General features: G+C 47.7%; 2 protein-coding genes and 1 long non-coding RNA gene across 3 annotated transcripts; 1 reads left to right on the top strand and 2 right to left on the bottom strand.

The window, feature by feature from the left end:
- Positions 1-2,097: 2,097 nt before the first annotated feature.
- LOC124327558 lies at positions 2,098-2,236 on the top strand. Its single transcript, XR_006916183.1, has 2 exons — positions 2,098-2,138; positions 2,199-2,236. It is a non-coding gene; the product is annotated as an uncharacterized LOC124327558 (long non-coding RNA).
- Positions 2,237-2,913: 677 nt separating this feature from the next.
- Positions 2,914-7,113, bottom strand: LOC124327672. The gene is made up of 5 exons (XM_046786668.1): positions 6,529-7,113; positions 5,644-6,444; positions 3,522-4,121; positions 3,297-3,468; positions 2,914-3,254 (listed from the first exon to the last, which is right to left on the bottom strand). Exons 1-5 carry the CDS (start codon positions 7,111-7,113, stop codon positions 2,914-2,916), a joined length of 2,499 nt encoding a protein of 832 aa, XP_046642624.1.
- Positions 7,114-7,438: 325 nt separating this feature from the next.
- On the bottom strand, positions 7,439-8,278 carry LOC124327671. The gene has a single exon (XM_046786667.1). The coding sequence runs from the start codon at positions 8,276-8,278 to the stop codon at positions 7,439-7,441; it is 840 nt and encodes a 279-aa protein (XP_046642623.1).
- Between the last annotated feature and the right edge of the window lie 16,198 nt (positions 8,279-24,476).

The following is a 24,476-nucleotide window of genomic DNA, read 5'->3' as shown; positions in this document are numbered from 1 at the left end:
AGATCTTCAGAGAATAGATATGTGGAAGAAGACGGAGTTCCGGGCCACCAGTTTGACTGAATCTAGTCTTTTTCAGTCAGCTCTGCACCATAGCTACAACTATCAGAAGAGCAACAAACTAATGTGGAATTCAAATCGAAACGACCTGCACATTAAAAGTTAAAGTATTATGAACACAACTATGTGAGAGGATTTTTAATTATTTACCGTCATTTGTAATTACAATTTTCTCTTTCTCTCCGCCTTGCAAGTTTAGAGTTCCGGTCATGGAACATTTTGGGCACGATAGTGGGAGTTAGCATGGAACCAGAACGACTTCAGATTGAAAAAAATTATGAAAAAAGCGCACTAAAAATGGTATCAGAATTACCCCTGCTTTCAATCATTTGTGTTGTGTGATTAAAGACATGACGAGGAAGAAGTTTGGTTTCGGACAAGTCTTCTTCTTTGTATAGTGTCCTGCTATGGAATGGTGAATGCTCGTGCACTTTTGAATCGCAAAGAGAACATAAATCTCTCTTGCAATTTGAGCAACAAATTACATAGTGATGGAGCTCGTTAAAACACGAAGCACACACGTTAAAGTCGGGACATTCTCTTTCGAGTCGTGATTCCCAAAATATTTGTCGATTCCTATCCCAAGCTTGGTGAACAATTTTCATTCGTTCCTTCCAATTGTGATTAACAGGAATATTTTCTGAGCTTCTTGTTTCTTCCTCTAAGGCCGTGCTAAGCAGATCTGATGCATGATTACTGATCATATTTATTTCTTCCCGTAAGCCACTGGAGCCTGCAATATTGATTGTTTGTATTAGTTACAATTAGGTACAGGCCACTAGCCTTCGTCGCAAAAAAAGTACTGGACTTCGGATCTGTGGCATAGATTGTTACCATTTAAGAGATAACTTTTAAGAGATAAATATAAAGTAATTAGCATTAAGTTGGCTGATTGCTTAGCAGGCCACTTATTTAATAATACTTCAAAATACAGTTACAGATCTTAAATTATTTTTTTGTATGTCAAACTTGCGAACAAACAAAGTTGACACGTAACAGTCTTTTTGGTTTACATTAGCTTAGTACTAGCAATTTCTATTATGCTACTGAGGACTAAGAACATTGAGGTACTATAATTTATAATATTCAAATGTAATGGGGTATAACCGGGTATATAATTAATTCAATAGCTGTCTATTGTTTAAAATTGGACGTACAAATGTTTGATTAATTTTCTCTCTGATAACTCCCAATCTCAAAATACTCTTTTAAGTGGTAGGACGGGGTCCAATAGATATAAATAACTCCAATTTTCTTTTGACTGGTATCAACACTTTTGACGAGTAGATCACTATCAGCATGAGGCTCCTCTTGAGCATGTTGCGAACCTTTCATTTGCTCATGCAGCATTATAGCTTGCCTGTCAATGTTTTCTTGCTTTTTTTTTAAATTGTCTGTTGGAACTTAAATAATTATACGAGAATTAGAATTGATTCAGATACTTATACAACTGCTTTGCTTGTGTTACCCAATTTGTTGACAGTTGTTGAAAAACACTGCTGAGGAATAACCCTCTTTACTCTTTTGGGAATTCTAGCCTTTTTTACTCGTTTGCTCCCGTCTTCTTCTGCACTGTCGCATTCTTAACGTAGTTTTTACGTTGCTTATCTTCCATAGCAAAAACACGAATCGTAATAAATCAAAGCTGAAGCGACAAAACGTTTGGTGAAAGAAAACGAATGTTTCATGTAACTGGCATAACAATTCGTCTGCTTTTCAAAAAAGAAAGGCAGCCATCTGACGCAACTTGTTTGTAACGTATTGTAACGGAAAGTTTATTAGGGTATTTAGGGATTTGATTTAATTTGAAATTGTAAGTCGAAAAATTCCAAATAAGGAATTTTTCCGTTTGGCAACCACGCTTAATTGTTTACACTAGATTGTTTTGAAAACGACTGAGCTTATTGTCTGTTTCCACTCTAAACATATGGAGTGTTGTGTGTTACATTTTCAGTTTCTTATTGCATTTCATCGTGTCTTATTTAATACAGGTCAAGCATCCAATCAACTTCTTTATAAGAAGAGAAACATGGAAATCTTAAACTGATACTGTTGTACTGGAAAACATCATCAACTTACAAGTAAGGAAAGACTGATGTCTTAATTCAAAGAAAATTACTAAATTATGCATGATTTTTCAGCAGGTAGATGAAAACCAAACAGAAGAAACTCCTGTAGTTGAAAAAAAGAAGGAGAAATCTACTACCAAAAAATAAAAGAAAACAAAAGAAGATGTTGCTTCTAAGACAACGGTACAGTTACTTTCTATTTACCATAATAGATTACTGATGTAGGTATTAGCCAATATTAAACAACTTTTCTTCGTTTAGAAATTTGAAGGGAAAAAAATTCATGTCCGTTCTGTTGATGCAGCACAGGTCCAGCAGAAGTCCAATAAGGTAAATACAGAAATAGAAAGTCTACAAGATAGAAACCAGTTAACATACACAAGAAAACATATGTTACTTTTACAAGTAGCATCTGATGCTGATGCCGCTACTACTCTTTGCAAGCTTTGCAACAAGCAAGTTTTTCACTTGGAAAGTGTGAAAGCTGAAAAGTTGATTTGGCACAATCATTGCTTCAAGTGCACTGAATGCCAAAAGAATCTAACGAGAGTAGGCATATTATATTAGTTCAAATCAATTTATGTTCGGAAGGAAGTAGTGTGTCAATCTTTTACCTTACCGAATAGATGAAATGAATAGAGATGACACAAGTTTTAGAGATTTGTTCACGCTGACTGTATTGAACTGACTTGTAGTATGGATAGATTGAGACAGAGAGGGCCCGATCCCCTCCTGAACATTACATTGACACCAGGGGGGGGGGGGAGGGCACAAAGAATTGGTGCAGTCAGGCGGGTAACAAGGGGCCACCTATCGGGGGCCCCGAAGATCGTATTCCCGTAAATGGGCCGGAATCCTGGTTGTCCGGCCGGATCTCGTCGTCGGCCTTTGGGGACGTCTTTCGTTTCCAACCAGAGCCCTTGCCTTGGGACTCGACCTCGCCGACGTCAGTAGCGGCCGGATTGGCCACATGATCATCTTCTTCGACGTCAGTTGGATCGATCGGAAGCAATGGGAGCGGAGCCGGATCGGGTGGATTTGGAAATTGCGGAGCAGTTGCTTCAACTGGCTCCGGATTCAAGGCACCGTCTGCGATCTCCACATCTTCCGGTTGATCTTCTCTCAGTTCTACGGGATACAAACATTGAATGGCTCGGGTTAATAATTTACCGTTTGGGAATTCGACTATCGCGGATCGGACTAGGCCGTCGCAGCTGGGGAGTAATTCTTTAACTACTCCCGTCTCCCACATGAGCCGTTTAGAAAGTTTGTCGTGGATTACGACAACTTCTCCGACGCGGATTTTCCTGCCCGACGCTCCTTTTGCGTGAAAATTATCCAGCTGCATCAGGTAATCGGAGACGAACCGCGAGCACAAGTCACTGACGTAATCACGCCTGTTCTAATCCATTTCTTGAGTAGTTCACTTGTTGAATCGGGAGCCAATAGATTGACTGCTGGCTCCGGCGTAGCACAAGTTGAACGACGATTGTTGAGAAACTGATTCGGAGTGATCGGGAGCGGATCGTCCGCTCCTTCTCCAATGTAGTTCAACGGTATCGCGTTAATCACACTTTCCGTTTCGATTAAACTCACTTCTAGTTCGTCGTACGCGAGACATGCGCGCCCGTTGGATCGTCTCAATAAATCTTCCGTGATCCTCACCATTCTCTCCCAAAATCCGCCCCACCATGGAGCGAGGCTAACGGAGAAGATCCAGCTGGTTCTTCTCATGGCGAGGAGGTCGTGAACGGCTGGGTCGGATCGAATGTTTTTAAGATATCGAGACGCACAACGGAAAGTTTGGGCATTGTCACTGTACATTACTGACACTGGGCCTCTTCTGGTGGAGAATCGATGGAAAGCTAACAGAAAAGAGCCAGCCGTCATGTCTTTGGTTAACTCCAGATGAATCGCTCTCGTCACGGCACAAGTAAAGATGCACACGTAACTTTTCGGTTGCTTTTTGGGCTCTTCCCTACCAAGACAGGTTTTCTGATATCGAAAAACGATTAATACAGGGTTGTAGATCTTTTTACGCTGATCATTTTTAATATAGGGTTTAGGGTGTGCAAATGAGCGGAAGTGCCCATAAAACGCGTTCAAAGTTTTGAGTTTTACGGAGCTGACGCGCAGCCCAAGCCGGCCAGAAAGGGGGTCGAGCGGGGGGTGGCGCGTACCCATGGGAGAGGGGACAGTGAAGGGGGGTATACCTGGGCCATACTATACCATCCCATGTTTCCCCCTTTACTTCCATATCACCGGTGGTCTAATGGTCAGCATCCCGATCTGTTATGTCGTAGGACCGAGGTTCGAATCTCAGCCAAGTCAAAATAAAAATTCGATATAAATTGAAATTTTGAAAATTTTAAATTTTAATAGCATCAGTCACTGAAATATCATGCGGTCACATGTTGCAAACATAAATTAATCTTTGTGGGGAGCTACCATACAGTTCGTGCTTTCCCTTAACATATTCATGTCAATGGTAGCCTTATGGTTAGCGACCAGTGCTGCCATGCCAAAGGACCGAGGATCAAAACTCGGTCTTCGGGCGAAATCGCTTAGAAAAACTACGTCGGATTTTGATAAATTAAATTTAAAAGCTTCTAGAGTTGATGGAAGTGGAAGATCGGTGGTAAACTGGTAACTCACGACCGCGACAAGAGCGGGAGGCGTGGCGTCGTCGTGAGTTACCAGTTTACCTTATTTCTCTTTTCGACTTTTTATAGAATTTTTTTTTACTTCCGGCCGAGATTCGAACCTCGGTCCTTCGACATATTAGCCCAGGATGCTGACCATTAGACCACCAGTGACATGGGAGCAGATGGGCAAACATGGGATCGTATAGTATGGCCCAGGTATACCCCCCTTCACTGTCCCCTCTCCCATGGGTACGCGCCACCCCCCCCCCCCGCTCGACCCCCTTTCTGGCCGGCTTGGGCTGCGCGTCAGCTCCGTAAAACTCAAAACTTTGAACGCGTTTTACGGGCACTTCCGTTCATTTGCACACCCTAAACCCTATAATAAAAATGATCAGCGTAAAAAGATCTACAACCCTGTGTTAATCGTTTTTCGATATCAGAAAACCTGTCTTGGTAGGGAAGAGCCAAATTTTTGTTGATTTGTTGCGCTGGATCCGGTTGGTCGCCATCGTCTTCTTCTTCGGGAGCTTCTTTGGTGGAAGCTCCGCTGCATCCGGGTTCTCTTTCTCTGGTGGAGGTTCCGGAATGACTCGTTCGACGGATGGCGCCGACTTGGATTTCCTTTTTGGAGTCGCGTTTTTGTAGTATAGCGGGCCAGCAAAATCGGTTCCTGTTATTTCGAATGCCCTGGCATCGCGGAGTCGGTTGGCTGGTAGCGGCGCTGCTATTTGTCGGAAAGGAGGTGAAGTCAGCTTCTGGCACTTCACACAGGCGTACCAAACGTTTCTCACTTGTTGGCGTCCTTTCACGATCCAATATTTCTCTTTTAGTTCTGACAGTGTCGTTTTTACTCCTGTGTGTGAATTAAATACATGTTTATTGGTTATCAACATAGTTACGACCGGATGATTTGCTGGGAGAAGGATCGGTGGTTGAATGTCTCGATCCCTGAGGGCGAGCGCCACTCTTCCAGTGACTCGGATGAGTCGATCTCGATTGTCCCAGACCGGTCGGAGCGATGCGATTTTCTCCTTCCGGTGAATCTGCAGTCCAAGCTGGAGTGTCCAAAAAGCTTTGGGATAGCGTTCTACTTGGAGCTGTCGGCAGATGGCTAGCTCCGCTTCGTTCAGCTCTTCGGTGACTATCTTGTCGATTGTAATTTCTTTTCCGGCGACTGTGATGATTTCTTTTAGTTCGAGTCCTGGGCCGCGCGTTCTTTTCTTCATACGGTTGAGCGCTCTGAGGATCCAGGCTGTTCTAAAAAGTAGTTTGGTCCATGTAGAGATTTTTTCGAGGTGCCATTCAATTGGCTGGGCGGTTTTGACCGCTGCAAAGGAGACGGTCGCCGTTTTCTTCGTCTCCTCTTCCTCGATTTTCTCTTGCGTTTCGGTGGAATGGTTTTCTGGAGAGTTCGGCCATTCGCTTTCTTCTTCTGTCAGCCAGGCTGGTCCGTGCCACCAAAGTTTCGATTCCACCAGCGCATGCGCTGGCGCTCCCCGCGAAGCGAGATCGGCTGGATTCTCCAATCCGGGGCAATGTCTCCACCATTCCGAGTTGGAAAATTTTCTGATGGTTTCCACTTGGTTTCGCACGAACGGTCTCCAACGATAAGGATCTCCTCTTATCCATCCTAGTGTGACGAGGGAGTCTGTCCAGTAAGTCGTTTTCCATGACTCGGTGTGAAGGGAGGTTCAAATTTTTTTTCCTAAATGAATTGCTAACAAAGAGCTTAGTAGTTCGAGTCTGGGTAACGTTACTTTCTTTTTCGGAAGAGGCGCCACTCTCGTTTTGCTGGCTAGGAGGATGGTGTAAGGAGTTCCGTTCTCCAGTTGGAGCCGTGCGTAGGCTACTGCTCCGTAGGCTGCTTCTGATGCATCGCCGAACACGTGAATTTCTGCGGAGACGACGGAAGGTTTCGAATATCCAATCCATCGTGGGATCTCCAAATTATGTAGATCCTTCAGTCCTTTCATGATGCTGCTCCAGGTGTTCTTCACTTCGGGTGTGGCGTCATCGTCCAAACCTATGTCTCCTTCCCAAAGTTTCTGATAGATTATTTTTAAAAGTAAGACTGTAGGAGCTAGAAAACCAATTGGGTCGAATATTCTTGCTGAGATGCTCAGAATTTTTCTTTTGGTGATTTTCTCTCCTATCTCCATGGCTGCTTCCATTATAGATGTAGGGTCAAATTTAAATGAATCGGAGCTCGTGTCCCATCTAAGACCCAGTGCCTTGTGCTGGCCATCTATTGTGGGTGAAAGGATTCCGACAATCTGGTTCGACATTTCTTTTTCGGTGATAAAGTCACGGAGCTGCTTGTTGTTTGTTGCCCAGCTCCTCATGTTGAGTTGGGCCTCTGAAAATAACGTGACGGTTTCTCCCACCGTAGTTATGGCTGTTGGAACGTTGTCTGCTCCTCCAAGGTAGTCATCCACGTAAAGTTGCTCTTCTATTTGTTCGACTGTTTTTGGAAATCTAGGTTTGACTGAGGGCAAATGCTTATTAATGGTGACTCTTAAAAGGAATGAACTTGAACTTAGCCCAAATGGAACTCTTTTCCATTTGTATGCGATGAAATCGGAGTCGGGATTTTTCGGCTCCCTCGGCCATAAAAATCTGACTGCTTCTGCGTCTTCGGGCTGCAGCGCGATGTTGAGGAATGCTTTTTCATTTGATCCAGGCGATCCGGTTCATCCGGAAGCGCATTAAGACCGAGAGGAGATCAGGATTGAGGTTTGGTCCGGTCTCCAAAATATCGTTGAGGCTCGGCCCATATTTGGATCTTGCGGCGCCGTCAAAAACTGGTCGAATTTTTGTGGTGGCCTTGTCTGTCCGGTAGACTGGATGATGCGGTAGATAAGTGTGGAGGCCTTCGTAATTGAAATCAGCCTCTTCTACAAATCCGTTAGCTATTAGTTGGTTGATTTCTTTGGTGTAGTTATTCAAGTCGACTGGAGATTTGCGTAGTTTGAACAGCATGCGTCTCAATGTTGAAGCTACCATATGGTGGTTGATTTCCAGTCTCCATCTGTCAGTCTTCCATAGAATTGGCGAGCAATACCTGCCGTCTTCGAATCGCGTGATTTCGTCGCAGAAGGAGCGGAATTGATCGTCCTTCTCCACAGCAACACAGTCGTTCAAATTTGCGAAATTCTCTAGACGCCAAAATAACGAGAGATCAAAATTCAACTTCTCCCTTTCAAACCTTTTGTTTTCTTTTGTCGTGTCGAAAAAGCAGATCTGTTCAGAATTTTCTGGTAGTGGAAGGAGACTGGAATTTCCTGTCTCCCTGCTTTCCGACTGGTCTGGTTGGATGCTGTTGAAAAATTTCGATGGCTGTGAGGTGATCTGTGGTAGAGAGCAATGTGAATTAATTAGGAGTTGACTGACAATTGTTTGACTTTGTTTCGATGTTTTTTCTTGTGATGGACCGCCGATAACTTTTCCTAGTTTTGAAGTGTAGGCTCTGAGTTCGCACGGGCTGATAGTTGCTGGCTCGTTGAACATGATGTTAAACATTTGGTCCATTCCAACAAGAATCCCGACGTCCTCGTCTCCTCCTTCACGCTCGAAGCGGTCGTCTGCCAAATTTTCATTCCCCAGCCAAAGCTTTCTTGCAAATTCTGTAGTTTGGTACGGGCCGGGCGGGGTTGGTGCTTCCAACTTTGTCGGTTGCTTCTAAAGCTTCAATACGCACCGTTGGGGCTCCTGGCCAGGTGCCCCGCACCGTCATCTCGACCACATTGTGAGTTTCTGCTGGAGGGGCCTCTGTCTGGCGGAAGGCCCGGTCGCGATCTGTTCCACCTGGATGATATTCAGTTGAAGTTCTTTCGAAATCTGCTTTTTAATCCATGTTCTATGGCTGCCATCGTCGAGGAAGAGAATTGCTCGGATCTGTTTTCCATTTGGGCCTGTAATGTAAACGGTTGCTGTTTTTAGAATAACTTCACCAAAGGAGCTTGCGCACGCTGTTGTTGAGCTGCTCCCAGCGACCGGTTTGCTTGGAATTATAGTTGAGGATCCGAATCTGGTATCTTTCTCGGCACACAAAGATGTGTGGTTCTTGGCTCGGCATCGTTGGCACCTGTGAGGATTAAAACAAACGGTGGTCTCGTGATGACCAAAACAGTTAGAGCATCTTCTTTCGTTGGTGATGACTGCCTTTTTTTCTTTCAGCTCCATTGGGCAATTTATAGCCCAATGCATTTCCTTGCAGAACACGCACGGCAGCAATGGCTTTCTTGGAGATGATGCCGTCGCTTCTCTCCTTGGTGATGGACTGCCATTTCTTCTTGTTTTGCTTGAATGTTTTGATTGTGGAGTCGGCTTGCTGCTGACTCCAAGCTGAGAAGCTGTCGGTGTAGTAGGTGGTGTTGATTTGGCCGGCTGTTGAGAATTTTGGGCCGGCTTTTGTATTGTAGCTCTCAGACGACTGAGTCGCTCTACAGCTTCAACTTGCTCTTCGATAAATTTTAATACTTGATCAATGTCTGTTACCTTGTTCGTTGCTGATTTGGCCCACTCTGCTTGAAGTTTGAGTGGGATCGAGCGTAAAATTCTTGATCCAAGGAGACATCCGTGGCTCGTTCTTGCAACTCCAAGTGTCTCCAACGCATTGATATGTGACTGGATAGTCAGCTGGAAGCACCTGAGTGCCGCGGTATCAGCTACGTCTACGTCTGGTTGCAGAGTGTCCAATTTCTGGGTGTGGGCCTCGATCAGAACGTCCGTTTTGCCGTACATCGCCTTCGGGAGATTTACTGCAACGATGTAGTTTGCGTCTGTGAGCTCCAGATTCTCCACGCACAGCTGTGCTTCACCTTTCAAGTAGTCTTTAAGATATCCAAATTTTTTAACCGCCGGAATGGCCGATTCGTGGACGGCTGCGTTGTAACCTTCCCAGAAGGCCGTCCATTCGAGCACGTCCCCTTTGAACGGCTTGATTTGACGTTTTGGCAGTTTAGTTGACGCAACTGCGGCTGGAGCTGCCGGCGCTCCTGGTGCAGCTGCTGCCGGAATGGCAGCAATCAGTTGTCGGAATAAGTCCTGTTGATCTAGATTTTCTTGTTGACGGATTGCTCTTTCCTGTGCTCTTGCAGCGTCTTCATCGATTTTTTCTTGGGCCCTGGCAGCGTCTTGATCGGCCTTTTTTTGGGCCCTGGCTGCGTCTTGATCGGCTTTTTCCTGGGCTCTGGTGGCATCCGCTGCTATTTGTTGCGTCTTGTGCATGAGCAATAGCGTCTCATCATGCCGTTTTCTTTCTTCAGCGTCTTCAATTTTTTTGAATTCTTCTCTTTTTCGTTTTACGATCATGAGTGCGTCGCCGACATCTTCGTCAACTTGGATTTGGCCGTCGACTTCATCCTGAAATTCTTCTTAGGTCGCTCCTGCTTGTTCCATGTCTCTGGCGACCAACTCCGAGATTCTCTTGTATTTGCTGTACATTTGCCGTAGGTTGGACTCAGCTCCCAGCACTAGGTTGAGGACTGTTAGATCCACTTTTACGTTGCTGTACTGCTGGATGTTATTAATCCAGCGAGTGACGTGGCTTTTCATGGCTCTCCGAGACACTTCGTTTGTCGGGGCCATCTTGATTGTTTATTTTTTTTGAAAGAGAAAAAGATTTAGATTAGTTTTTTTTGTTTAATTGTTAATTGTTTGGCCTGTTTGTTTGTTGTTTGTTTGCTTGAGGTGTCTGCTTCAAGTTCTGAGTGCAGCGCCTCTTGCGGTGTTGTGGGAGAGTGGCTGCTTCAAGTTTGACTGCAGCGCCTCTGCCGGTGGTGTTGGAGAGTGAAAGTTTTTCGTCTCTCCTTCCTCTCAGTAGATGGCGTGACGAGCGGCGGGTCGGCTAAGTTTTGGCTCGACCCTCGTTCACCTAATCACCTTTGGAATGCTGCGTTCCTGTTTGTTGAGAGGAAAAGAAAAAGTTTTTGTTATGGAGGTCAGCTTTTGGCTTGTCTCCCGTTTGATGTAAGAATGTTTTTTTTTTTTTTAGAATTGAAAAAGTTAAAGTGAGTTAATTGGAGAGAGGCGCATCCTGTATTTATCGACAATTCGACATTCCTTAGAATACAGTGATGGGAAAATTATTGGATTTGGATCGCTCCCTTGGGCTCTCCCTAAAGCTCTTTTCAAGACTCTCTCGCGAGAACATCAGTAGCCCCCTCCCTCTAGATCGGCCTTGCCGTTTTGGCTCTGTTGGTGGTGGTGGCGGGATGGGGACTTGTGTCTGCTCTTCGAGTGACAGGCTCTCGTAGAGCATCTGCAGAGTGTCGTCCTCTTCTCTGGCCTCACCTCCAACTTCTCCTTCTTCTTTTTCTTCTGTTCCGCCGACGGCTTCCTCTTCTTCCACTTCGGCGGCTGCTTGGGCTGGCGCGACCGTATGATGCTGTTCGGGGCCGTGAAACAGCCCCCTGGTGATTCTGAAGTCTTGGACGGGACGTGCTGTCAGTTTTCTGGCAATTTCAGCCCACTCGGCCGGCGTCGGGACGTTTTTCGGAGGAGGGGCGGCTGCGTCTAATCGATCCAGGGCCCGGCGTAGATTTATTGCCTGCTGTTCTAGTGATGGCGTCGGGATGACCGGGTCGTTAGATGGGACGGCGCATGGGACGATCGGCCGGTTTCGGTATTCCTCGCGTCGTCCTTCTCTCGTGTTTTTACGGAGAGACTCTCTGATTGGGCCCGTCCATGGAGCAATTTCTCCTTTCAGGTGGGCCTGGTGTCGCTTTCGTTTTTGTTCGGGCCTAATTTTGATGAAAGAAAAGGAACCCTGCCTTGGAGCTCCGCTAAAGTGGAGCGTTGAGAGAAAAGAAAAAAACGGTTAAGTTGTGAAATGAAATGTGGGAATAAGTAGAGAGAGAAAAGAAGAAAAAAAATTATTAATGCAAGAGAGATGGGAGAATTAATCAATTTTCTACTTTCTGATTTAATTTAAGTTGATATTAAGGAGAGAGAGAGAAAGAAAGAGTGTTTATTTGCTTTTAATTTTACGAATAATCAAAAAATGGGAATGAGAAAGATTTTACAGTTGAGTGTGTGCGTGTGTGTGAGGCGCTCAGACTTTCTGACACCTCAGGCCGCCACGCGGTTTCTCGAAAAAATGGCGATGACGGCTAGACGAATAGTCGTAAATCACACACAAATATACACTCAACTAAATTGATTGGAATTTGATAGAGAAGCACAGTTTTTAGATGAAAGAGAGTCAGTGGGTCTTTTGTTGCCAAAGAGACCCGAACGCTTTGCTGGGAAGCGTTCTCGTTCAGTCAGTTTCACAAAAAAAAATTGGTTCAAAATAAGGTTCGAAGGACCATGTTCGGAAGGAAGTAGTGTGTCAATCTTTTACCTTACCGAATTAGATGAAATGAATAGAGATGACACAAGTTTTAGAGATTTGTTCACGCTGACTGTATTGAACTGACTTGTAGTATGGATAGATTGAGACAGGGAGGGCCCGATGCCCTCCTGAACATTACATTGACACCAGGGGAGGGGGGAAAGGGCACAAAGAATTGGTGCAGTCAGGCGGGTAACAAAGGGCCACCTATCGGGGGCCCCGAAGATCGTATTCCCGTAAATGGGCCGGAATCCTGGTTGTCCGGCCGGATCTCGTCGTCGGACGTTGGGGACGTCTTTCATTTCCAACAATTTATATAAGTGCAGATTGGAAGTCGCTCACTGATTTGAGAGCGCGCTCAGAGCTTTTCGCTCAGTGCTGAAAAGTGAGCGGCGCTCAGCTCTCGCTCGCAAAAAAAAGTGAGCGCGCTCGCGCTCTTCGCTCACATACAAAAAAATTCTATTTTGAAATCTCTATATTTCCGTCTTCATGTAGCATTATAACTGCATTACAACTTACTTAGAAGATGAATTCTACTGATTCTTATCGGAATTCCCGGTTTTTTTTCAAAAAAATTAATTTGTCAAAAGTGGCAAAAGATCTGAGATGATGTGATTCTGACATTCTGTATAAGAAAGAGAATTATAGTCGATTTTGAATCGTCATCTAACTCATCTTTCAAATTTAATTCCAAAATTCTTACCAGTATCAAATCGTCAAACTGTTTTTGTGTTTTTATTTGCTTACATTTCGAAGCACTGGAAATCAAGTGCTCATCTACCTTACTTTGAAAGACATTTCCTTTTTCAGCAATACCAGCATAGCATTGCATTACTAATTTACTATTGTTTCCATCTTTGATTTTCTCTTTACACAATCGTTCAAAATCGGCCATAGTCTTGAAGCCTCGTCTGAGTGACAGTATGCATTTGGAAATATTCCGTCATCCAATTAGTTTTAAATATTGACCGCTTGATGGCGTTGCAGTCATTGAGCTTCTGCTCAGGAGGTCTTCGCTCGTGCTCTCGCTCACCATTTTTCAGTTTGAGCGATTTCGCTCGCCGCTCTGAGTGGCACTCAGAGCGCGCTCACGAAAAGAGCGTGCTCACGAAAAGAGCGCGCTACCCCCAACTCTGTATAAGTGTTACAACTAAATATTTAACTTTAGTAAACAGGGTAGACCTACAATAGTCATGAAGGCCTCATTTACTGCAAGCCTCACTCACCTCAACCTGGTCTCAGCTGGCGCGCCAGCACGTTAACGCGTTAGCAAGTTAACCTTACGTCGAACGTTCTCCTTGACGATTCTCGCTGTATATGTTCATTCCCAGAGGGAAAAAAAAAGAAATGAATTCATTGATCAATGAAAGATGAGCGATATGGAGACCCTTCTATATCCTTTTGTGAAACTATTCTTTCTCATATGGTCAGTCGTGTAATAATGTAGTTATGTCTCGGATCGCCAAGCCCTCCACCACCAGCACCACCATCGCCGCAACCACCAATCTACACAGAAACTATGTAGAAAATCGCACACACGCACGTAAATAACAAAATATATGTATATGGTACGTAAAAGCAGGAGCATGCAGCATCTCCACCGAATCACGACCGGAATGAAAATCTCTTATTTCTTTCTCTTCTTCTTCTTTTAATTTTAGAAACATTTCTTTTTCTGCCCCGGCATACAAATACTCCCGCTTATATACTGCACCACCTCCATACAAAGCTTTAATTGTGTGTGGTGATGCTGTTGCTTACGTTGCCCCTGCGTATTATAGGTACCTGTTTATGAAGCCCCGACAACCGTCACATACGTTGCGCCAACAACCGCTGCCTAAACTGCTGCTCCGGCTTAGTCTGCTCCGGCCTTTCCTGTCCCGCCTTTCGCTGCTTCAGCTTACTCCGCCCCGGAGTATTATAATTCCACCAACAGTCTTTAGCAATCGTCCTAGTAACAGGTTGTGTAAATCGCAATCGACCACAATTCAAAGACAGCAACTCTGCCTTTTCCGTTTCTATCATAATTATGTTTTTAAAAATACAAGTTTTCAAAAAGAAAATTGTAATTGTCTTTATGGTATTATCTTTACCATTTGAGAAAAACCGTATTTCCCTTAAGTATTAATTACTCTAGAAGAAAATAGAAATAAAGAGAGCATACATAATAATACTTAAATTCCAATTTTCATTAAAACATTGATTACAGTATGGAACCAAAGGACGATATGAAACAAATTTTCTTCCAGCGCAAATTCGCTGGAAGAAAAATACCTCGTCACTCATGACAATCTAAATAGTTTGGAAAAATGAATTACCAAGTGTTTCAGTGGGAAAATGTTAAAAATTATAAGTTCACTATGCATGTTTGGGTCCTACATATGTAAACAATGCCCATATGCCCTGTACAAAACATTTAATTAGTATGACTTCCACTACTTCAATAGTGGAAAACTTACATGCTACGGATTACCTGAATGATGTAGTATTTTTAAATATTTTTCTTTGGTCGAAGTTGTTATCCAGTTAGGAGAAAAAACACTTTGAAAAAATACTTCCATAAGAGCCCGTGTAAAAAAAGGGTGTGGTTTTCTCAATATGGCGGATTGCAGCGTTGTCAGACTACAAAAATCCTGCTATCCGCACGGTGCAAGAGGTCTATTGCATATTTTTGAAAGGAATCATTCGTATGTATCTACATAACGTATGGCATTAATATTTGCGTATTTCAATAAACTGTAATGTGCTGCATAAAGTGACCTGTCGACAGAATTATTAACCCCGTAGTTCTGTGTTTAATTCAGTGGGAAAAAGTAGGCATTTTTGCTTAAAAAAGTTTGGCCGAGGCCATGATACCCCCTTCGGCTACTTGATCAAAAATTCTGACATTTTGCTTGGTTTGGCAACGTCAACTGTTGTTGATTATTTCATACGTTCTTTTTTTAGTTAAGGTTTTGGTTTCTTGTGTTGTGTTGTTTATATTGTTTGTATCAAGTCGTCTGCTGAGTCGCGCCCGAAGTGGCAGCACCAAATTGAGCTCCCGACATTTTCAGTTTATTCTCTAAGTTTTTATAGTTTCACAGTGTGTCTTTCACCTTGAATATACTGTTTGCTGTGCTGCATATCGTGATTTTCTTTCTACGGCGTGAAATTGGAATTTCATCTCCTCTACAGTTCTAGTGTGAAGGTGTCATTCAATGTTTTGCCTTTATGCCCCATTGCGATTTTGGATCAGCTGTTCTACTCTCTTCGCTTCTCTTCCCTGGTGCCCCAGCGTCTTTCGAGCACAATGCTTCGGGTCGTCAGATGTCTCAACATTGCTGCTGTCCCATCTTCGCGTCGTGGCATGAGGGGAGGTAAATCAGCAAAGATTGCCAGAGCTAGATCAAGATTCCTTTTCTGTGGCCTCGCCAACGCCAGATCTCTTGTCAGCAACAAACACTTGTTCAATTACCATATTACTGTTACTGGTCTAGATCTATTAGCTATCACCGAGACTTGGCTGAATGAAGACATTGGTGACGTTACACTTCGTGACGTGTGCCCAGCTGGTTACTCAGCGATACATTGCCCGAGAGCTAGTGGAAGAGGGGGAGGAATCGCCCTACTTTTTCGTGACTCAATTCGTGTAAACGGCCTTAATGTTGACTTCAAGCCTGCGTCTTTTGAATATCTTCCTGCATCTCTTTCTGTGAATGGCAATACGATATGCTTGGTGGTGATATATCGCTCTCCCTCACTCAGCCCTAGTCTATTTTTGACTGAGTTTGCTGACTTGCTTGAGCTGCTTCTTCCTACTCCCTCAAAGCTGTTGATCGTTGGTGATTTCAACATCCATGTTGACACCAAGTCTAACCTAGTGTGCCAAAAGTTCCTTTCCTTTCTGGAATCTTGTGATCTGCTTCAGCATGTTAGTGGCCCTACTCACATTAGTGGCCACACGCTCGACTTGGTGATTTCAAGGTCGGTGGATAGTTTGGTTCTAAACTGTGATGTGTTTGATCCTTTGAGTGATCACTATGCCGTTCATTGGCTTGCCAAGGCCAGTCGCCCTGTTCGACCCAAGAAAACTGTCTCACTCAGAAACTTAAAAGCTATCGACATGGATAGGTTTGCTACTGATCTTCTCTGCCTTCCTCTGCTCACCGATGAAACTGATGACATCGCTCGCCTTCTAGACTTGTACAACGCTGGCTTAACTGAGGTACTGGATAAACATGCACCACTACAAAAAAGAGTATTCACTATTCGGCCTGACAACCCCTGGAATAATCAAGAAATTGCCTCTACTCGTAAGGAAGTTAGGAGGCTGGAGAGACGTTGGAAAGCTACAAGTCTGACTATTGACAAGGAGATTTTGCATCATGCTCTGAGCAAATTGAGATCCCTTATATCTTCTGCGAAAGTGGATTTTCTCAATTCCAAGATTACTGAGCAAACCGGAAAGAAGTCGTTATTCAAGATTGTTGACTCGTTTCTTTTGAGGAAGCCTGCTCTTCGCCTTCCATCGCATACTGATCTACCTGCTCTTCTTGAGAAATTTGGTGACTTTTTTCTGAAGAAAATTCATGACATCAGGACGAGCCTAGACGTCTTTCGATCGACTTCGGTAACCGAACAACCAATGACTTCTCGTTCTTTCACAAAGTTTGCCCCAGTAACGAGTGCTGATGTTCTTTCTTTGATTACTCGCTGCCCAACTAAGTCTTCGCCCCTGGATCCCATTCCGACATTTCTGTTGAAGAAGGTTGCTGAAATTCTTGTCACACCTATAACTAAACTGGTGAATCTGTCCCTCTTGCTGGGTGTCTTCCCTGATGATATGAAACTTGCTGTCGTGACACCATTGTTGAAGAAGCCTAATCTGAACCCTGAGGTCCTAAACAACTATCGGCCTGTATCTAATCTTTCTTTTTTGTCCAAAATTATTGAGCGTGTTGTCGTTAGACAACTTCATGATTATCTGGAAACTGAATCTGAGTCTCTCTTCGTCCCCGTGCAGTCGGCTTACAGGCCGTTTCACTCTACTGAAACTGCTCTTTTGAAAGTCTGTAATGATTTACTTGTTTCTGCTGACGAAAAAGATGTAGCTACTGTTGTTGCCTTCCTTGATCAGAGTGCTGCTTTTGACCTTGTTGACCATCAGATCCTTATTGCTCGGCTTTCTGCTAAATTTGGTATTTGTGGCCCCACGCTAGCATGGTTTCAATCTTACCTTTCGGATCGGCGTCAATCTATCAGTGTGTCAGGCCAATTTTCATCTGCTGTTCTTCTCCCCTCTGGTGTTCCTCAAGGGTCTGTTCTCGGTCCTGTCCTGTATATCCTATACACCACCCCGATCCATGAAATATCTACCAGCTATGGTATCTCTGATCATCAGTATGCCGATGACGACCAGAAATATGTATCATTTCGGATCTCCAAAGATGGTGCTGATCAACGGCGAGCTTTTTCTTCTCTATCTGCCTGCATAGCTGAAACGAGGAGATGGGGTGCGCAAAACATGATCAAATACAACGACTCGAAGACTGAAGTCATGTTGGTGTACTCCAAGCATGTGGGTGTTGAACCTGCTCCTTATTTCCTGACTGTTGGCGACGCTGATATTCGACCGGTCTCTACAGTGAGAAGTCTTGGTGTGATACTTGACTCGCACCTCACCATGGATGCTCAAGTTCGTTCGGCTTGCAAGAAGGCTTTCTACCATTTGAGGAGAATTTCTCAAATAAGAAAATTCCTCACCGAGTCCGCACTTGCTCAACTTATTCATGCCTTTTTCATCACTCAACTAGACTACTGCAACTCTCTCCTAGTGGGACTGCCGAAGTCATCACTAGATCGTCTCCAGCGTGTCCAGAATGAAGCGGCTCGTCTCATCAAAGGCGCGAAAAAGTGCGACCCGATTTCTCCTATTCTCCTCGATCTCCATTGGCTTCCTATTGCATTTCGAATTGATTTCAAAATTGCTCTGCTCACGTATCGTTGTCTACACTGTCTGGCTCCTCGTTACTTGTCGTCCCTCCTCCGTCTACCTGTCTCCTCTCGCTTGGCCTGTGATAGACTAATTTCAATGAAGTCCCGTACCAATACTTATGGCTGCCGGTCCTTCAAGACGTATGCTCCCCAGCTTTGGAATTCTCTTCCTCAGAATGTCCGTATTGCGTCTTCCCTAGCCCAGTTCCGCTCTCGCCTGAAGACCCATTTAATAACTGTTGCATTTAGAGATGTAATTGATCAACGTGCTCGTCGGGAAAGAAAGCGCCTTTGATCATGTTAATGGAAAAGGCGCTATATTAAGTGAAATACATTATTATTATTATAGTGCACGCCAGAGCACGCCAGTGCACGCAAGAGCACGCCAATTCACACTAGAGAACGCCAATGCACGCCAGAGCACGCCAGAGCACGCCAGAGCACGCCAGTGCACGCCAGAGCACGCCAGTGCACGCCAGAGCACGCCAGTGCACGCCAGTGCACGCCAGAGCACGCCAATTCACACCAGATCACGCCAGAGCACGCAAGAGCACGCCAATTCACACCAGAGCACGCCAGTGCACGCCAGAGCACGCCAGTGCACGCACGAGCACGCCAGTGCACGCACGAGCACGTCAATGCACGCCTTAGCAAGCCAGTGCACGCCAGAGCACGCCAATTCACACCAGAGCACGTTAATGCACGCCAGAGCACGCCAGTGCACGCCAGAGCACGCCAATTCACACCAGATTACGCCAGAGCACGCCAGTGCACGCCAGAGCACCTCAATGCAGGCCAGAGCACGCCAGTGCACGCCAGTGTACGCCAGAGCACGCCAATTCACACCAGAGCACGCCAGTGCACGCCAGAGAACGCCAGTGCACGCCAGAGCACGCCAGTGCATGCCAGAGCACGCCAGTGCACGCCAGAGCACGCCAGAGCACGCCAGAGCACGCCAGAGCACGCCAGTGCACGCCAGAGCACGCCAGTGCACGCCAGAGCAAGCCAGTGCACGCCAGAGCATGCCAGTGCACGCCAAAGCACGCAGCACACTGCACACAGCACGAGTGCACGAGTGCACGAGCACGCAGCACGCAGCACGCAGTGCACGTCAGAGCACGCCAATTCACACCAGAGCACGTCAATGCACGCCAGAGCACGCCAGTGCACCCCAGAGCACGCCAATTTACACCAGAGCACGCCAGAGCACGCCAGTGCACGCCAGAGCACGCCAGTGCACGCCAGAGCACGCCAGTGCACGCCAGAGCACGCCAGTGCACGCCAGTGTACGCCAGAGCACGCCAATTCACACCAGAGCACGCCAGTGCACGCCAGAGAACGCCAGTGCACGCCAGAGCACGCCAGTGCATGCCAGAGCACGCCAGTGCACGCCAGAGCACGCCAGAGCACGCCAGAGCACGCCAGAGCACGCCAGTGCACGCCAGAGCAAGCCAGTGCACGCCAGAGCATGCCAGTGCACGCCAAAGCACGCAGCACACTGCACACAGCACGAGTGCACGAGTGCACGAGCACGCAGCACGCAGCACGCAGTGCACGTCAGAGCACGCCAATTCACACCAGAGCACGTCAATGCACGCCAGAGCACGCCAGTGCACCCCAGAGCACGCCAATTTACACCAGAGCACGCCAGAGCACGCCAGTGCACGCCAGAGCACGCCAGTGCACGCCAGAGCACGGCAATGCACGCCAGTGCACGCCAGAGCACGCCAGTGCACGCCAGAGCACGCCAGTGCACGCCAGAGCACGCCAGTGCACGCCAGTGCACGCCAGTGCACGCCAGTGCAAGTCAATGCACGCCAGAGCACGCCAGTGCACGCCAGTGCACGCCAGTGCACGCCAGAGCACGCAAGTGCACGCCAAAGCACGCCAGTGCACGCCAGAGCACGTCAATGAACGCCAGAGTACGCCAGTGCACGCCAGAGCACGCAAGTGCACGCCAAAGCACGCTAGAGCACGCCAGTGCACGCCAGTGCACGCCAATTCACACCAGAGCACGCCAGTGCACGCCAGTGCACGCCAGTGCAAGTCAATGCACGCCAGAGCACGCCAGTGCACGCCAGTGCACGCCAGTGCACGCCAGAGCACGCAAGTGCACGCCAAAGCACGCCAGAGCACGCCAGTGCACGCCAGTGTACGCCAGAGCACGCCAATTCACACCAGAGCACGCCAGTGCACGCCAGAGAACGCCAGTGCACGCCAGAGCACGCCAGTGCATGCCAGAGCACGCCAGTGCACGCCAGAGCACGCCAGAGCACGCCAGAGCACGCCAGAGCACGCCAGTGCACGCCAGAGCACGCCAGTGCACGCCAGAGCAAGCCAGTGCACGCCAGAGCATGCCAGTGCACGCCAAAGCACGCAGCACACTGCACACAGCACGAGTGCACGAGCACGCAGCACGCAGCACGCAGTGCACGTCAGAGCACGCCAATTCACACCAGAGCACGTCAATGCACGCCAGAGCACGCCAGTGCACCCCAGAGCACGCCAATTTACACCAGAGCACGCCAGAGCACGCCAGTGCACGCCAGAGCACGCCAGTGCACGCCAGAGCACGGCAATGCACGCCAGTGCACGCCAGAGCACGCCAGTGCACGCCAGAGCACGCCAGTGCACGCCAGAGCAATTCAATGCATGCCAGAGCCCGCCAATTCACACCAGAGCACGACAGTGCACGCCATAGCACGCCAATTCACACCAGAGCACGCCAGTGCACGCCAGATCACGCCAGTGCACGCCAGATCACACCAGTGCACGCCAGAGCACGCCAGTGCACGCCAGAGCACGTCAATGAACGCCAGAGTACGCCAGTGCACGCCAGAGCACGCAAGTGCACGCCAAAGCACGCCAGAGCACGCCAGTGCACGCCAGTGCACGCCAGTGCACGCCAATTCACACCAGAGCACGCCAGTGCAAGTCAATGCACGCCAGAGCACGCCAGTGCACGCCAGAGCAATTCAATGCACGCCAGAGCACGCCAATTCACACCAGAGCACGCCAGTACACGCCAGAGCACGCCAATTCACACCAGAGCACGCTAGTGCACGCAAGAGCACGTCAATGCACGCCAGTGCACGCCAGAGCACGCCAGTGCACGCCAGAGCACGCCAGTGCACGCCAGAGCACGCCAGTGCACGCCAGAGCACACCAGTGCACTTCAGAGCACGCCAATTCGCACCAGAGCACGCCAGAGCACGCCAGAGCACGTCAATGCACGCCAGGGCACGCCAGTGCACGCCAGAGCACGCCAATTCACACCAGAGCACGCAAATGCACGCCAGAGCACGTCAATGCACGCCAGAGCACGCCAGTGCACGACAGAGCACGCCAGTGCACGCAAGAGCACGTCAATGCACGCCAGAGCACGCAAGTGCACGCCAGAGCACGCAAGTACACGCCAGAGCACGCCAGTGCACGCCAGAGCACGCCAGTGCACGTCAGAGCACGCCAGTGCCCGCCAGAGCACGCCAGTGCACGCCAGTGCACGCCAGTGCACGCCAGAGCAATTCAATGCACGCCAGAGCACGCCAGAGCACGCCAGTGCACGCCAGAGCACGCCAGTGCACGCCACCAACCGCTAATTCACACCAGAGCACGCTAGTGCACGCAAGAGCACGTCAATGCACGCCAGAGCACGCCAGTGCACGCCAGTGCACGCCAAAGCACGCCAGTGCACGCCAATTCACACCAGAGCACGCCAGTGCACGCCAGAGCACGCCAGAGAAAGCCAGTGCACGCCAGAGCACGTCAATGCACGCCAGAGCAAGCCAGAGCACGCCAGAGCACGCCAGAGCACGCCAGAGCACGCCAGTGCACGCCAGAGCACGGTAGAGCACAGCAGAGAACAGCTCACCACTTGAAGTTGCTATAGTATTTTTTTCACTTGTTAAAACCATTTTTTAATTACAGGATGTGTCAATCAATGTCCATTACACCATTTCAAGTCTATTTAATCAATAAATTTTTAGAGCAAATCATGAACAAAAAGTTTGAGAAAAACGCACATCACAGCACTTGAATTTTTAAAAATTATTCAAGTTATTTGAGTTCTATTGTCGGGTAGAGGATTTCTATTGTCAAGCACTTGAGTTCTGCATAGCAGAGCACGCCAGAGCACGACAGAGCACGCCAGTGCACGCAAGAGCACGTCAATTCACACCAGAGCACGCCAGTGCACGCAAGTGCACGCCAGAGCAAGCAAGAGCACGCCAGAGCCTGCCGAGCACGCCAGTGCACGCCAGAGCACGGTAGAGCACAGCAGAGAACAGCTCAGCACTTGAAGTTGCTATAATATTTTTTTCACTTGTTAAAACCATTTTTAATTACAAGATGTGTAAATCAATGTCTAATACACCATTTCAAGTCTATTTAATCAATAAATTTATTGAGCAAATCATGAACAAAAAGTTTGAGAAAAACGCACATCACAGCACTTGAATTTTTAAAAATTATTCAAGTTATTTGAGTTCTTTTGTCGGGTAGAGGATTTCTATTGTCAAGCTCTTGAGTTCTGCATAGCAGAGCACGCCAGAGCACGACAGAGCACGCCAGTGCACGCAAGAGCACGCCAGTGCACGCAAGAGCACGTCAATGCACGCCAGAGCTCGCCAGTGCATGCCACAGCACGCCAGTGCACGCCAGAGCACGCCAGTGCACGCCAGAGCACGCCAGTGCACGCCAGTGCACGCAAGAGCACGCCAGTGCACGCCAGAGCACGCCAGTGCACGCCAATTCACACTAGAGCAAGCCAGTGCACGCCAGAGCACACCAGAGCACGCCAGTGCACGCCAGAGCACGTCAATGCACGCCAGAGCTAGCCAGAGCACGCCAGAGCACACCAGAGCACGCCAGTGCACGCCAGAGCACGGTAGAGCACAGCAGAGAACAGCTCAGCACTTGAAGTTGCTATAATATTTTTTTCACTTGTTAAAATCATTTATTAATTACAGGATGTGTAAATCAATGTCCAATACACCATTTCAAGTCTATTTAATCAATAAATTTATTGAGCAAATCATGAACAAAAAGTTTGAGAAAAACGCACATCACAGCACTTGAATTTTTAAAAATTATTCAAGTCATTTGAGTTCTATTGTCGGGTAGAGGATTTCTATTGTCAAGCACTTGAGTTCTGCATAGCAGAGCACGCCAGAGCACGACAGAGCACGCCAGTGCACGCCAGAGCACGCCAGTGCACGCCAGAGCACGCCAGTGCACGCCAGAGCACGCCAGTGCACGCCAAAGCACGCCAGTGCACGCCAGAGCACGCCAGTGCACGTCAGAGCACGCCAGTGCACGCCAGTGCACGCCAGTGAACGCCAGAGCACGCCAGTGCACGCACGAGCACGTCAATGCACGCCAGAGCATGCCAGTGCACGCCAAAGCACGCCAGAGCACTCCAATTTACATCAGAGCACGTCCATGCACGCCAGAGCACGCCAGTGCACGCCAGAGCCCGCCAGTGCACGCCAGAGCACGCCAGTGCACGCCAGTGCACGCCAGAGCACGCCAGAGCACGCCAGTGCACGCCAGTGCACGCACGAGCACGTCAATGCACGCCAGAGCACGCCAGTGCACGCCAGAGCACGCCAGTGCACGCCAGAGCACGCCAGTGCACTTCAGAGCACGCCAATTCGCACCAGAGCACGCCAGAGCACGCCAGAGCACGTCAATGCACGCCAGGGCACGCCAGTGCACGCCAGAGCACGCCAATTCACACCAGAGCACGCAAATGCACGCCAGAGCACGTCAATGCACGCCAGAGCACGCCAGTGCACGACAAAGCTCGCCAGTGCAGGCCAGAGCAATTCAATGCACGCCAGAGCACGCCAGTGCACGCCAAAGCACGCAAGTGCACGCCAAAGCACGCCAGTGCACGCCAGAGCACGGCAGTGCACGCCAGAGCACGCCAATTCACACCAGAGCACGCCAGTGCACGCCAGAGCACGTCAATACACGCAAGAGCAAGCCATAGCACGCCAGAGCCCACCAGAGCACGCCAGTGCACGCCAGTGCACGGTAGAGCACAGCAGAGAACAGCTCAGCACTTGAAGTTGCTATAATATTTTTTTCACTTATTAAAATTATTTTTTAATTACAGGATGTGTAAATTAATGTCCAATACACCATTTCAAGTCTATTTAATCAATAAATTTATAGAGCAAATCATGAACAAAAAGTTTGAGAAAAACGCACATCACAGCACTTGAATTTTTAAAAATTATTCAAGTTATTTGAGTTCTATTGTCGGGTAGTGGATTTCTATTGTCAAGCACTTGAGTTCTTCATAGCAGAGCACGCCAGAGCACGACAGAGCACGTCAATGCACGCCAGAGCACGCCAGTGCACGCCAGTGCACGCCAGTGCACGCCAGTGCCC

The sequence above is a fragment of the Daphnia pulicaria genome, chromosome 2 (assembly GCF_021234035.1).
Source record: "Daphnia pulicaria isolate SC F1-1A chromosome 2, SC_F0-13Bv2, whole genome shotgun sequence".
NCBI lineage: Eukaryota > Metazoa > Arthropoda > Branchiopoda > Diplostraca > Daphniidae > Daphnia > Daphnia pulicaria.
This window is presented reverse-complemented; position numbering and strand designations above follow the sequence as displayed.